At 36.7% G+C, this 16,278-nt stretch overlaps 1 protein-coding gene across 1 annotated transcript; it reads left to right on the forward strand.

Moving 5' to 3' along the window:
- The first annotated feature begins 3,470 nt into the window (after positions 1–3,470).
- LOC133550896 (tubulin beta-1 chain-like) lies at positions 3,471–10,568 on the forward strand. Its single transcript, XM_061897029.1, has 4 exons — positions 3,471–3,630; positions 5,774–5,882; positions 5,958–6,068; positions 9,406–10,568. Exons 1-4 carry the CDS (start codon positions 3,574–3,576, stop codon positions 10,464–10,466), a joined length of 1,338 nt encoding a protein of 445 aa, XP_061753013.1. The 5' UTR covers positions 3,471–3,573; the 3' UTR covers positions 10,467–10,568.
- Positions 10,569–16,278: the final 5,710 nt, after the last annotated feature.

The following is a 16,278-nucleotide window of genomic DNA, read 5'->3' on the forward strand; positions in this document are numbered from 1 at the left end:
TAAAACTTAACCAATAGAATAATGAGGTTGCAAAGGTAGAATTCCTTTTCAAATTTGTGTTCATACAGTGTAAAACCAAAAATCACATCTTTAAAACAAAGCACAAATTTGTCATGAATATTGTCCAGGATGAAGCGACAGATGCCCTGCCAGAGTGATCGAGTTTTTTCACAAGTCCAAAACAAGTGGTTAACAGTATCTGGATGCATGTTACAAAAGGTGCAGGTAACATCAATGTCCTTGTATCTAACCATCACAGTCTTTACAGGGTAATAACGATGAATGATTTTAAAAGATAGCTCTGACTTTGCTGGTAAGTAAATACCTGCAACATTATTCCAGAGGGCAATTACATAGGAGACAGACAACACAATTTTGGAATAAGCTGCGGATTTTTCTGTTATTTTTCTGATCAAAGCAAAGTTTCCCCACAGGAGTGTCAAGTGGATCATGCGCTATTTTTACAGCAGAAAGAAGTAAAGTGAATTATATTTATATAGCGCTTTTTCTCTAATGACTCAAAGCGCTTTACATAGTGAAACCCAATATCTAATTTTTACATTTAAACCTATGGTCATGAGCTTTGGGTCATGACCGAAAGGATAAGATCACGGGTACAAGCGGCCGTAATGAGTTTCCTCCGCCGGGTGGTGGGGTTCTCCCTTAGAGATAGGGTGAGAAGCTCTGCCATCCGGGAGGAACTCAAAGTTCTGCTCCTCCACATCGAGAGGAGCCAGATGAGGTGGTTCGGGCATCTGGTCAGGATGCCACCCGAACGCCTCCCTAGGGAGGTGTTTAGGGCACGTCCAACCGGTAGGAGGCCATGGGGAAGACCCAGGACACGTTGGGAAGTCTCCCGGCTGGCCTGGGAACGCCTCGGGATCCCCCGGGAAGAGCTGGACGAAGTGGCTGGGGAGAGGGAAGTCTGGGTTTCCCTGCTTAGGCTGTTGCCCCCGCGACCCGACCTCGAATAAGCGGAAGATGGATGGATGGATATATAACATTATATATATATAATATATGAATAATATACATATATTCTATATATACTGTACATTCAAGTGCAGTCAAGAAGGAACATATGCATTATACAGTCTGATGGCTGGCGGTATGAAGGACCTCCTGTGTCGTTCCGTGTTACATTTTGGGATTCTGAAGCCTTTCACGGAACGTGCTCATTCTCTCCGCAAGGTCCGAGCGTAGTGGGTAGGAGGTGTTGTCCATAACGGCTAGGAGTTTTGCTAGACTTCTCCTGCTCCACTCCCACCACGTTGCTGGCCTTCTCTACCAGCTTGTCCCTCACTCTCAGCCCACTGCCCCAGCAAGCCACGGCTTACAAGAAGTCGCCCGCCACCACCAACATCTTTGTACAGACGTTGAAGGATCCTAGCCTCCTGAGGAAGTAGAGTCCCTTCTTGTAGAGGGCCTCAGCGTGTTTTGACCCATTCAGCTTGTTGTCGATGTGTACACCGAGGTATTTATAATCCTCAACCATGTCCACATCGCCCCCCCCTTATGGAAACAGGGGTCGCCGGAGTACTCTTCCTCCTTCCCAGGTCCACGACCAGTTCCTTGGTCTTTGTCCCATTGAGCTGGAGCTGGTTCTTTCCACACCCCAGTGCCCTGTCACCATCCTTACTACACCCCACTATCGCAGAGTCATCAGAAAACTTCTGAAGGTGGCAGGACTCTGACTGATAGTGGAAATCGGTGGTGTAAATGGTGAAGAGGAAGGGGGAGAGGACTGTACCCTGCGGGGCCCCGGTGTTGCTGACCAGCCTGTCAGACACAAAGTCCTGTAGTCGAACGTACTGTGGTCTGTCAGTCAGGTAATCTACAACCCAGGACACCAAAGGGGCCTCCACCTGCATCTTCTCCAACTTCACACTTCATCGAACGCACTGGAGAAGTCAAAAAACATGACCCTCACACTGCTTGCAGGCTTGTCCAGGTGGGTGTGGGCTCGGTTCAGCAGGTAGCTGACTGCGTCCTCCACTTCCACTCGTGGCTGGTAGGCGAATAGGAGTGGGTCCAGGGACTGTAGGGCGGAGTTGTTCCAGGACCAACCTCTCCATGGTCTTCATGATATGGGAGGTTAGCGCCACCGGCCTGTAGTCCTTTGACGTGCTGGGTCACGTGCACTTGGGGATGGGCACCACGCAAGAGGTTTTCCACAGTGTGGGGACTTTCACAAGGAGACGAAACAGAAGAATGAGGAAGTTACAGCCATGGCGACGCCGTCTGTAATAGAGTGATTCTATGTTGTCATCTCCTGGTGAATGTTGGCTATAGTGTTGTGGGGTTGCTTTTTGATTGGCAAACGATTTACGTGGTGTTGTGCAGCTGACGGCAAGTGACTGTCGTCAGTACAGCACGCAAATGGCAGAACAAATGTTACTCAAATAGTGAAAGGTAAGTGTTGTTTTTTTAATAACCAGAAAGCAGAGTACAGTTAGTAGAACAACTGTGTTTTTATTACTGTGTATTTGATAGGTGCCGTCTGAAATTCAACTATTAAGTCAAGTATTTCATACGTATATATATGTATGAGGGCTTCACGGTGGCAGAGGGGTTAGTGCGTCTGCCTCACAATACGAAGGTCCTGCAGTCCTGGGTTCAAATCCAGGCTCGGGATCTTTCTGTGTGTGGAGTTTGCATGTTCTCCCCGTGAATGCGTGGGTTCCCTCCGGGTACTCCGGCTTCCTCCCACCTCCAAAGACATGCACCTGGGGATAGGTTGATTGGCAACACTAAATTGGCCCTAGTGTGTGAATGTTGTCTGTCTATCTGTGTTGGCCCTGCGATGAGGTGGCGACTTGTCCAGGGTGTACCCCGCCTTCCGCCCGATTGTAGCTGAGATAGGCGCCAGCGCCCCCCGCGACCCCGAAAGGGAATAAGCGGTAGAAAATGGATGGATGGATATATGTATGAAATACTCGAGTTGGTGAATTATACTAGCCTCCTCCTAACCACGCCCCCAACCCCACCTCCCGAAATCAGAGGTCTCAATGTTGGCAAGTATGAATGTTAGCAACTATAGAGTTTGTTTTCTGAATCTCAAAAACCTGACAAATATAATGGCCCTTTTTATCACAGTCACTATGATGCAATAAGACAGCTGTAAAATTGTTTTTGAATGCGCCAACCCCACCAGAACGTTGTGACGCATGAGAGCAATACATCTCATTACCCCATTGAGATCTCCAAAACTATACATCATCATTCATACTGTGTGTCTCCTGTAAAAAAGCATAAATCCGTTTTTGGATTTTTGTCCTTCTTTATGACAGTTTGTTTTTTGTCTCGTCATTCCGTTTGCTTGAAAAAAAGCCGCCTGGCATTTCCGGGTTCTCCAGCCAATTGAAAAAAAAAGCTTTCTTCGATTTCATTGGCTGTCACTTTTTGTTTTTCCGGCATTATTTCAGCATCAACCAATAGCCGAGGAGGTCGGATGACAAAGGGGCGGGTATCTCCTTGGGCGGGGTTTCTTCTTGATATATACGCCAGTCCGCCATTGCCTGCTGTCTTTCCTGCTAGAATTTTACAGACGCATTTTCAACGACACGCCCGAAAATGAGAGAGATTGTCCATCTTCAAGCTGGTCAGTGCGGGAACCAAATCGGCGCCAAGGTGAGTCGACACCTGTTTCTGTCGCAGTAACTGTTTTTAGTTTCTGGTTGGAATATTAAAAATTACCAAACCGTTTTTTTTTTATTTTTTTATAAGGCGTCAAGGTGAGTCGACACCTGTTTCTGTCGGAGTAACTGTTTTTCGTTTCTGGTTGGAATATAACCATTTTGAAAAATTACCAAACCGTTTTTTTTTTTTTTTTTATTCGGCGCCAAGGTGAGTCGACGCCTTTTTCTGTCGGAGTAACTGTTTTTCGTTTCTTGTTGGAATTAATATTCGCATTTTTAAATCAAGCAATTTTATCTTCTAACAGGCAGTCAGGCACTATTGAGTAAAACCTTTCACAATATTTAATATTTTTAACAACTCCTGATGCACAAGGATTACGACCGCAAATGAGGAAACATAAACGGGACTTTTCTACAGTTCGTGTGTGTGTATATTTAATATATATATATATATATATATATATATATATATATATATTAGAAAAGTTAGCATTGTACAATACTTATGTCAGAATATTTTGGACCATTTTACAGGATTAATGTCAAACATATTGTGAAATTCTCTATTTTAAAAAATAATATTTTGAAAATTTTATTTTATTTTTTTTACAAGTATTTATGAATATTTTAAGAAATGTTTTTTTTTTTTTAAGAAAATATTTTGCCATTTACACAATTAGTTTAATATATCGTGTGAAAAATCCAAAATTGTTGAATAAAGTAGCAATATTGTGAGAGTTTTCATACAAAAATTTTTACATTTTGAGAAAAAAATATTTTACATGTTAAAATTAAGTAACTTTACAAGAGTAAAGTCGAATATTGAGGTTTTTTTTTTAAAGTTAGTAATATTTTGAGAAAAAAGTTAGCATTGTACAAGTATTGTCGGAATATTTTGACAAAAAAAGTTGAACAAAAATGTAATTTTACAAGACTGAAGTTAGATATTGTGAACTATTTTTTTCCCCACAATATTGTGAGAAGTTATTTTGAAATAATTGTGTAGAAATATTTTAAAATATTTTTTTCATTTTTTTAAAGAAAATAGTTTGCCATTTTACAGGATTAGTCTAACATACTGATTAAAAAGTCATTATTTTAGAAAAACATTTCAATATTGTGAGGTAAAAGTTTTCATACAAGGAATTTTACAAATATTCCGAGAAAAAATATTTTTCAGGTCAAAATTATGTAACTTTACAAGAGTAAAGTCAAATATTATGAAAGTCCTTTTTTATATTTAGAAAAGGTTAGTAAAATTTTGAGAAAAAAGTTGGTATTGTACAAAAAATGTCAGAATATTTTCACCATTTTATAGGATTGGCCTCAAAAATATTGCGAAGTTTATGAAAAATAAATATTGTGAGAAGTTATTTTACAAGAATCGTTGACAAATAGTTTTAAGAATTTTTTTTTCAAATATAAGCTTATGCTATTTTACACACTTAGTCCAAAATATTGATTAAAAAGTCATTTTAGAAAAACATTGCAATATTGTGAGGAAAAAGTTTTATACAATAATATTTACACGCATTCTGAAAAAAAATATTTAAGTCAAAATTTTATGTAACTTTACAAGAGTAAAGTCCTTTTTTATATTTAGAAAAGGTTAGTAATATTTTGAGAAAAAAGTTGGCATTGTACTAGAATTGTCAGAATATTTTGAACATTTTACAGGATTAACGTCAAAAACATTGTGAAGTTTATAAAAAAAACTAAACTATTTCGAGAAGTTATTTTACAATAGTTTAGAAATATTTAGTTTTTTTTTTTTAAAGAAAAAGGTATGCCATTTTACACAGTCTTAATATATTGCATGAAAAGTCATAATTATTTTAGAAACATTTTTTCATAGCGTAATTTTCATATACAATTTTTTTCAATTCATTTTGATTATTTTTTAGAGTTGAATGACTAGTCTTTTTCTACTCACCCACTGCCTGCTTCATTATGACACATACGCCTCGCTGTTGCCCCTTGTGAGCCGGCGGGAGTACTGCACATCCAATCAACCATAGTTTGAATGGTTTCATCAATAAAAAGCTTTTGACGGGCCGAATGTGTCCGTATGTTGGAGGGTGATGAGATGGATATTTGTCAGGGTGGTCGTTGACCTGTCTCTTCTGGTTTGTTAGTTTTGGGAGGTGATCAGCGATGAGCACGGCATTGACCCGACCGGCACGTACCATGGTGACAGCGACCTGCAGCTAGACAGGATCAACGTCTACTATAATGAAGCCTCAGGTGGGATTAGATTGATGCATATTTGCACCATTTTAATTGGATTCTTGCCTAATTAGCGTGCAACTGCCTTTCTAGGCGGGAAGTATGTCCCTCGTGCTGTGTTGGTGGATCTGGAGCCAGGCACGATGGACTCTGTGAGGTCTGGGCCTTTTGGTCAGATCTTCAGACCGGACAACTTTGTTTTTGGTAAGTTTTGCCATGTCGAAATGAGAAGTCATGGTTACGAGATAAAAAAATCAAAATTATGAGATAAAAGTTATAATTATGAGAAAATTTCATATTTAAGAGAGAAAAAGTCGTGATTATAAGATAAGTCGAAATGAGAAAAAAATATAAATGACATAAAAAACGAAATAAACAATAAAAAGTAAATTTTATGAGATAAAAGGTAATAGGTTTAGATAAAAAGTCGAAATTGTGAGATAAAAAGGAATTATGAGATAGAAAAACCTAATAATTAATAAAAAGTCAATTATTTGAGAAAAAGTGTCATAGGTTTGAGATAAAAAATTGAAATTATGGGATAAAAAAAATAGTGATGAAAAAATGAAATGAAGATTAAAAAGTAAATTTTATGACATAAAAGGTTATAGGTTGGAGATAAAAAGTATTGAATAATGAATAAAAAGTCAATTTTATCAGAGAGTATGTCATAGGTTTGAGATAAAAAGTTTAAATTATTAAATGAAAAAAATATGTGATGAAAAAAGAAAAATATTAAAAAGTAAATTTTATGAGATAAAAGGTTATAGGTTTGAGATAAAAAGTTATAATGATGAGATAAAAAAAACTTAACAAATAAAAAAAAGTATATTTTGAGAAAACGTCTATAGATTTGAGATAAAAAGTTGAAATTTTAGAGATAAAAATATAATTATGTTATGAAAAAATCGAACAAAAGATTAAAAAGTAAATTTTATGAAATAAAATGTTATTGGTTTGAGATAAAAGGTAAAAATTATGAGATAAAAAACCTAATAATGAATAAAAAGTCAATTTCATAAGCGAAAACGTCATAGGTTTGACATAAAAAGTCGAAATTATGAGATAAAAGGTTAAAATTATGACGTGTGTCCTGAGCAAGACACTTCACCCTTGCTCCTGATGGGTGCTGGTTGGCGCCTTGCATGGCAGCTCCCCCCATCAGTGTGTGAATGGGTAAATGTGGAAGTAGTGTCAAAGCGCTTTGAGTACCTTGAAGGTAGAAAAGCGCTCTACAAGTACAACCCATTTATCATTTATTTATAAAAAACCTAATGAATAAAAAGCCAATTTCATAAGCGAAAACGACATAGGTTTGAGATAAAAATGTGAAATTTTGAGATAAAAAAACAAAAAAGATTAAAAAGTAAATTTTATGACATAAAAGCTTACAGGTTTGAGATAAAGTTGAAATTATGAGATAAAAAGTAACAAGAGATAAAAAACAATAATGAATAAAAAGTCAATTTTATGTGAGAAAATGTCATCGGTTTGAGATAAAAAGTTGAAATTATGAGATAAAAAACGAAATATAGATTAAGAAATAAATTTTATGAGATAAAAGGTTATAGGTTGGAGATAAAAAGTCGACCTTTTGAGATAAAAAGTAATAATTATGAGATTAAAAAACCTAATTAATAAAAAGTCAATTTTATGACAGAAAACATCTTGAGATAAAAAGATGAAATTATGAGATAAAAAACGAAATATAGATAAAAAAATAAATTTTGAGTTAAAAGGTTATAGGTTTGAGATAAAAAGTAATAATTATGAGATTAAAAAACCTAATTAATAAAAAGTTAATTTTATGACAGAAAACATCATAGGTTTGAGATAAATAGATGAAATTATGAGATAAAAAACGAAATAAAGATTAAGTACATTTTATGAAATAAAATGTTATAGGTTTGAGATAAAAAGTCGAAATTATGAGATAAAAGGTAAACATTTCGAGATAAAAAAACTTAATAAAAAATCAATTTCATAAGCGAAAACGACATAGGTTTGAGATAAAAATGTGAAATTTTGAGATAAAAAAAGTGATAAAAAAACAAAATAAAGATTAAAAAGTAAATTTTATGAGATTAAGGGTTACAGGATTGAGATAAAGTTGAAATTATGAGATAAAAAGTAATAATTATGAGATAAAAAACAATAATGAATAAATAGTCAATTTTATGAGAGAAAATGTCATCGGTTTGAGATAAAAAATTGAAATTATGAGATAAAAAAACGAAATACAGACATTTTATGAGATAAAAGTTTGTTTGAGATAAAAAGTCGACGTTTTGAGATAAAAAGTAAAAATTATGAGATTAAAAAACCTAATAATGAATAAAAAGTCAATTTTATGACAGAAAACGTCATAGGTTTGAGATAAAAAGATGAAATTATGAGATATAAAATGAGATTAAAAAATAGTGATACAGATTATAAAGTCTATCAGCGCCCCCCGCGACCCCGAAAGGGAATAAGCGGTAGAAAATGGATGGATGGATGGAAATAAAAAAATTAAATTATAGGATAAAAAGTAATAAATAAATGGGTTGTACTTGTATAGCGCTTTTCTACCCTCAAGATACTCAAAGTGTACTTTGACACTACTTCCACATTTACCCATTCACACACACATTCACACACTGATGGAGGGAGCTGCCATGCAAGGTGCTCACCAGTACCCATCAGGAGCAAGGGTGAAGTGTCTTGCTCAGGATACAACGGACGTGACGAGGTTGGTACTAGGTGGGGATTGAACCAGGGACCCTTGGGTTGCGCATGAATGGAAGATAAAAAAAAACGAAAAGATTATTAAAAAGGACTGCGGCACGCCAGAGATAAAAAACGAAATGATTAAAAAGGCAATTTATGAGAAAGGGACGGCGTGGCGCAGTGAGAGAGTGGCCGTGCCCAACCCGAGGGTCCCTGGTTCAATTCCCACCTAGTACCAACCTCGTCACGTCCGTTGTGTCCTGAGCAAGACACTTCACCCTTGCTCCTGATGGGTGCTGGTTAGCGCCTTGCATGGCAGCTCCCTCCATCAGTCTGTGAATGGGTAAATGTGGAAGTGGAAGTAGTGTCAAAGCGCTTTGAGTACATTGAAGGTAGAAAAGCGCTATACAAGTACAACCCATTTATTTATTATTTATGAGATAAGTCAATTTTGTGAGATAGAAGGTCGTAGGTTTGAGATAAAAAAATTAAATTATGAGAAAAAGTAATGAGATTAAAAAAATCGAAATGAGATAAGAAAATCGAAATTATGAGATAGAAAAAAGTCATCATTTTGAGATGAAAAGTCAAAATGCAGAGATGCATTGTAATATTTATATAAATCAAAATATATAGTAATACAAAATCTAAATTATGAGATAAAAATGTATATTTATGCGATAAAGAAAATACATTGAGACCGGAAGACCGGAAAGTCAATTGTGAGATAAAAAGTCAAAATTATGAGATGACAAGATTGGTTTTTGGTAAGTTTTGGGTTAAACTGGGTGTTTTGGTGTCGCTGGTGGCTCATTGTCCACTGCCCTCACAGGCCAGAGTGGTGCTGGTAACAACTGGGCCAAAGGTCACTACACGGAAGGGGCGGAGCTGGTGGATTCCGTCATGGACGTAGTGCGGAAAGAGGCGGAGAGCTGCGACTGCCTCCAAGGTTTCCAGCTCACACACTCCCTGGGCGGAGGCACCGGCTCCGGCATGGGTACTCTGCTCATCAGCAAAATCCGAGAAGAGTACCCAGACCGTATCATGAACACCTTCAGCGTGGTGCCTTCCCCCAAAGTGTCGGACACGGTGGTGGAGCCCTACAACGCCACACTGTCTGTGCACCAGCTGGTGGAAAACACCGATGAGACCTTCTGCATCGACAACGAAGCTCTGTACGATATCTGCTTCCGCACCCTCAAGCTCACCACGCCCTCCTACGGCGACCTCAACCACCTGGTCTCCGTCACCATGAGCGGCGTCACCACCTGCCTCAGGTTCCCCGGGCAGCTCAACGCCGATCTGCGGAAGCTGGCGGTCAACATGGTGCCCTTCCCCCGTCTGCACTTCTTCATGCCGGGCTTCGCTCCCCTCACCAGCAGAGGCAGCCAGCAGTACAGGTCGCTCACCGTGCCCGAGCTCACCCAGCAGATGTTCGACGCCAAGAACATGATGGCCGCCTGCGACCCGCGCCACGGCCGCTACCTCACTGTGGCCGCCATCTTCCGCGGCCGCATGTCCATGAAGGAGGTGGACGAGCAGATGCTCAACGTGCAGAACAAGAACAGCAGCTACTTCGTGGAATGGATCCCCAACAACGTCAAGACGGCCGTGTGCGACATTCCTCCCCGCGGCCTGAAGATGGCCGCCACCTTCATCGGCAACAGCACGGCCATCCAGGAGCTGTTCAAGCGCATCTCCGAGCAGTTCACGGCCATGTTCCGCCGCAAGGCTTTCCTCCACTGGTACACGGGCGAGGGCATGGATGAGATGGAGTTCACCGAGGCCGAGAGCAACATGAACGACCTGGTGTCCGAGTACCAGCAGTACCAGGACGCCACCGCCGAGGAGGAGGGAGAGTTCGGCGAGGAGGATGAAGAGGAGATGGCCTAAATATTTTGTCCTGTCTTCAAAAGTTCTACTAGTAACATGCTGAAATTTGCTCAAGTTTTCAGTGTTCTGTCTGTTAATAAAAGTTCTAGCGCATACTCTAAATCAGTGGTTCTCAACCTTTTTTCAGTGATCTACCTACCCCCTGTGAACATTTTTGTTGCTCATTTGTAGGGTTGACCCGATCCGATATTTGGATCGGATCGGCCGCCGGTATTTGCCAAAAAATGCATATCAGCAAGGCATGGGAAAATGCCGATCCAGATCCAGGTTTTAAAAAAAAAACTCTGGTCTGTGTTTTCCAACGCACCGATTTAAATAATACATTCCACTCTTCTGCTGCTCCCAACGCTCCATTCCGCATTTTCAAGCACACCAACACATCCACAGGTCTGTGTTCTAACAGTTAAAAGATGAAGAGGTGGAGTGCAAAACATGCCACAATAAAGTCAAGTGTGGTGGTAAAGTTGTAAGACGTTTTAATGACTCTTGAGAGTGAGAGGCTATTTAGCACAGCCTCACGCATCAATCATGAACACAGAAGCAGACTGACACCTGAGCATCTTGAAGTGCTCGTCTTTGTTAGAAAGAATCTCCCCATTATGCTCCGACTTCAATTGTTTGCCCCCCCTGACTGGGGCAAACAATTGAAAGGATTACACTTGTTCAAGAGCAAGTTTTGATGTTGAGTTAGACATTTTATCCCACTCAGGTTGTGTTTTTCTTTTTTTAATGTTTACAGCATTATTTGCACTTTATACTGTTCACTTTTTTACTGTTTAATGATGCAATTTCTGTTTCTCATGTATAATTTTTTCTATTTTGTGTTTATCCTTGAATACCAACCATTGTGTAATATTCAAACTCACCTAATTCAGCTGGCTAGTTAACAAGAGTACTAAAACCCTTTTCAACATAAACGTGACACCTAAGTAGGCTAAGTAACTTTAAACTTTAATACATGCTCGGATAGGCCAGTATCGAATCAGAAGTGCAAAAACAATATCAGATCGGAAGTGCATAAACCTGGATCGGGACATCCCTACTCATTTGTAGTGGTCTTGAACTATTTGGAAAAAAAGATAAATAAAACAAAAAACTTGATAAATAATTCAATTATAAAGATTTTTACACAGAAGTAATCAACTTAAAGTGCTCTCTTTAAAGATTGTAATGGAGGTCCATCTGGATTCATGAACTTAATTCTAAAAATTTATTCACAAAAAAAGAATCTTTAACATCAATATTTATGGAAAATCTCCACAAAAAATCTAGCTGTCAATACTGAATATTGCATTGCTTTTCAGTTCATTTTTTTGGGAAGTATCATTCAATAAATTAATAAAGGATTTTTGAATTGTTGCTATTCTAATATATTTTTTTAAATCTCACGTACCCCTTGGCATACCTTCAAGTACCCTCATTTCAGAACCACTGCTCTAAATCAATTCACTTTTTTTTTTTTTTTTTACTTCACACTGTACATGAAATGTGATTTGGGTAAATATCAACACAATCATTCAGTTCAGTTGCCTTGGATAAAAATACACTTCCTGTTAAACCTTGATTTCCGCTTACATAACTGGTACTTCACGCAATTCAGTATCTTGCCTAGTAATAAAAGTACAATTTCACTATTTTGGTTGATTGGCAACACTAAATTGGCCCTAGAGTGTGAATGTTGTCTGTCTATCTGTGTTGGCCCTGCGATGAGGTGGCGACTTGTCCAGGGTGTACCCTGCCTTCCGCCCGATTGTAGCTGAGATAGGCGCAAGCGCCCCCCGCGACCCCAAAAGGGAATAAGCGGTAGAAAATGGATGGATGGATGGGTTTCACATCAATAAATCAGTTGCATTTACCCGCATTTGTCTGGTAGCGCCAGCCAATGGCTGGGAGTAAAACTGTGACGTCACTGCAGAACAGGACAACAATTGGTCCATTGCGCCGGTTACAAAAGCAAACCGAAAGTTGCTCATTCGCTCTAGATTTTTCCCTGCAAAGCATTGTGATGTCCCGAAATAAATGCCCACAAAGTCTGACGCTCTTTTTAAACTCTTATTGAGCAACTTATACAGCTCACTTATCTCGTTCCTTCCACACGCACGTCTATCCTTCGTTAATCACCTTACAGGCGTGTTGCGTTCATAACAATGGGAATTCTGATCTTCACTCAAGAACACATCAACCTCAGCAGATCGTTACTGTATGTTTAGTTTTTGTTAAACAGTTTTGGTTTGTTTTTTAAAGCAATATATTTCCAAATGTTTTGTTTGTGTTATACACTTGAAAGAATGAGGTTTTCCTAATACGTGTGATTTGGGGAAGTATGAACACAAACATTTAAATTCCTTTTGCCTTGAACATAAGTAGAAATGCATCTACAGGTTTCTATTTTCAGTAGAGTACTTGGTATTACTCAATATCCTATCTAGTAATTCAAGTAAAATGTATTGCTCTACTTCTCCAGTGCTGTTTATACATTAAATCGGTTGCCGTTACCCGCATTTTATTTTGTCACCCCAGCTAATGACTCGGAGAAATACTGTGACGTCACTATAAAAAATGACTACAATTGGTTCGTTGCGCCGGTTAAGAAAGGCCAACCGGAAGTACCCCCCCCCCCCCATTTGAGATATTTCCTCGTAAGGTATGAATATTTTTCGTTAAAAATGGTTTTGGGTGCCCTTTTAAATCAATGTAATTCGAAACGTTTTAGTTTGTGTTACTTATACTTGTGCGCTCGAAACCAAGTGTATTTCTGGCTTTACCCGCGAGGGGGCAGTATTTACTCTCATTGTCCAATATGACGAAAATGATACTAAACTGCTCCGAGATACCATTTAGATCAGGGGTCACCAACGTTTTTGAAACCAAGAGCTACTTCTTGGGTACTGATTAATGCGAAGGGCTACCAGTTTGATACACACTTAAATAAATTGCCAGAAATAGCCAATTTGCTCAATTTACCTTTAATAAATTTATCTATGTATATATTAAAAAATGGGTATTTCTGTCTGTCATTCATTTGTACATTTTATTCCTTTTACGGAAGGTTTTTTTGTTGAGGATAAATGATGAAAAAAACACTTAATTGAACGGTTTAAACGAGGAGAAAACAGGAAAAAAAAAAAAGAAAATAACATTTTGAAAAAATTCAACAGAAAAAATGAAAAGAGAAAAACTAGCTTATTCGAATCTTTTTGAAAAAAATTAAAAAAGGAATCTATGGAACATCATTAGTAATTTTTCCTGATTAAGATTAATTTTAGAATTTTGATGACATGTTTTTAATAGGTTAAAATCCACTTTATAATAAGATTTAAATTTGATTCTACAGATTTTCTATACTTGCCATTTTAATCATAATAAGTTTGAAGAAATATTTCACAAATAATCTTTGTCGAAAAAACAGAAGCTAAACTGAAGAATTAAATTAAAATGTATTTATTATTCTTTACAATAATAAATAAAAAATACTCGAACATTGATTCTAATTGTCAGGAAAGAAGAGGAAGGAATTTAAAAGATAAAAAGGTATATGTGTTTAAAAATCCTAAAATCATTTTTAAGGTTGTATTTTTTTCTCAAAAATTGTCTTTCTGAAAGTTATAAGAACGAACGTAAAAAAAAATAATGGATTTATTTAAACAAGTGAAGACCAAGTCTTTAAAATATTTTCTTGGATTTTCAAATTCTATTTGAGTTTTGTCTCTCTTGAATTAAATATGTCGAGCTTGCTAGTAAATGAATACAATTTAAAAAATAGAGGCAGCTCACTGGTAAGTGCTGCTATTTGAGCAATTTTTAGAACAGGCCAGCGGGTGACTCATCTGGTCCTCACGGGCTACCTGGTGCCCGCGGGCACCGCGTTGGTGACCCCTGGTTTAGGTTATGATCACTATGGCAGAGCATCCGTCCTTTCACCCTGGACAATATTCATGACAAATTTGTGCTTTGTTTTAAATAAGTGCTATTTGGATTTACACTGTATTAAAAATGATTTTTACCTTTGCAAACTCGTACCATTGGCTAAGTTTTATATTCATAAATGTAATTTTCTCAATACTCGACCTGTTTTTGTGCCTTTAAAAAGAATTAGAACTTTACGTTAAAACACTACCTCTAACAATCAAAAAGATGTGAAAACGATGATGCTGTGTTCCAAATTTATATAAATATATATATATATATATATATGTATATATATATATATATATATATATATATACATATATATATACACACACACACATGCACAAATATATATATATACATATATAAATATATACATATATATAATATATATACGGTATACATACATACATTATATATATACACATATACACACATACATACATACATATATATATATGTATATACATATAAATATATATACATATATACACATACATATATACCTATGTATATACACATATGTATACATATTCATGTACACTCATATGTATACATACATATATATTTTATATACATATATATCTCATTCTATTTTAGTTACTTTGAGTTTACAACCCCCTGGCGCTGATTTGTCCTGTTTTTGTACTTATTTTGATTATTATTATTTCTCGATCATTTGTAAATGATGCAGTTCATAAATAAAGGTTATTAAATTCAAATAAAACAAAACAACAAAAATATACTGTTTAAATTATTTTGTTGATAAACACCTGTAATATTAAATCATGTTTTAATCCAAATAACTTTAGTCAAAATAAGCAATTTTATCTTAAATATTTTTGATCGCGATCACTTTAGTGATGATGACCGTGTTTTATTTTAATAATGGGCTTTAAGGTGGAGTATTATTTTTTAAAACAAAATTAATCTGAACTTCTCCTGCGTTTTCTCTAAATCAAACTCTCACAAATATGCTTAAATAAAATCATCTTCGATTTAGTCTGTGCTATAAACACCATCCTGATACCTCAAATGGCTGATGTTTATCATATGCCGGGCAAAAAAAAATAAATCAGTTACTATCCTTATTAACCAAACATACAAGGAATATTTTGGCCATTTTTACCTGCTTTGTCTCCGGTCTCCTCTCGAAATGCGACACTGAACAAACCACTTTGGCTCCGGACCACATTTCAAAGGTCCTTTTATTGCTTTCATGTGTCAATAGAGCATCATAAAGTGTTACAGCTGCTAACTCAACTGAAACAACGAGACGCTGCGACTGTGTGTACAATATTACGGATGATTACATCGTAGATTTTTTATGCATTTTCTGGTTTTGACTTGATGCCGTAATGTCCTGCAAAAGAAAATAATACATAGTATTCTACTATTCCGCATTTCAAATTTTTTATTTTTTTTTTGCTTTGAAACTACTTTTAATTAGTTTTATAAAACTTTATTCATAAACTGCAACATTTACAAACAATCGAGGGAATGCTCCAAAACATCCACACATGTGGTTTTCTGAACCAAAATGTCATAGTGGTTTGTGCAGCCCTTTGAGACACTAGTGATTTAGGGCTATATAAGAAAACATTGATTGATTTTTAAAACAAAATTAATCTGAATTTCTCCTGCATTTTCTCTAAATCAAACTCTCACAAATATGCTCAAATAAATTTTTAATAATAAAGAAGTTTTATTTATTATTAAACTTCTTTAATAATAAATACAAGTTTAATAATAATTAAAGTTTAATAATAAACTTTTATTTATTATTAAACTTCTTCTTCTTCTCCAGATTTTAACGCGCTCTACCTTCCAGATTTTTCACCCGATTCAAACCGTTCCAACTTCAAACTGTTCAGCCTATTCGGTAATCGTGGGCTTTCCCTTG

Source organism: Nerophis ophidion, linkage group LG01 (genome assembly GCF_033978795.1).
Source record: "Nerophis ophidion isolate RoL-2023_Sa linkage group LG01, RoL_Noph_v1.0, whole genome shotgun sequence".
NCBI lineage: Eukaryota > Metazoa > Chordata > Actinopteri > Syngnathiformes > Syngnathidae > Nerophis > Nerophis ophidion.

Coding starts and splice junctions, on each gene's coding strand:
- LOC133550896 (XM_061897029.1), top strand. CDS start 3,574: ATGAGAGAGATTGTCCATCTTCAAGCTGGTCAGTGCGGGAACCAAATC. Junction 5,883..5,957: donor CTACTATAATGAAGCCTCAG/GTGGGATTAGAT, acceptor CTGCCTTTCTAG/GCGGGAAGTATGTCCCTCGT. Junction 6,069..9,405: donor ACCGGACAACTTTGTTTTTG/GTAAGTTTTGCC, acceptor CTGCCCTCACAG/GCCAGAGTGGTGCTGGTAAC.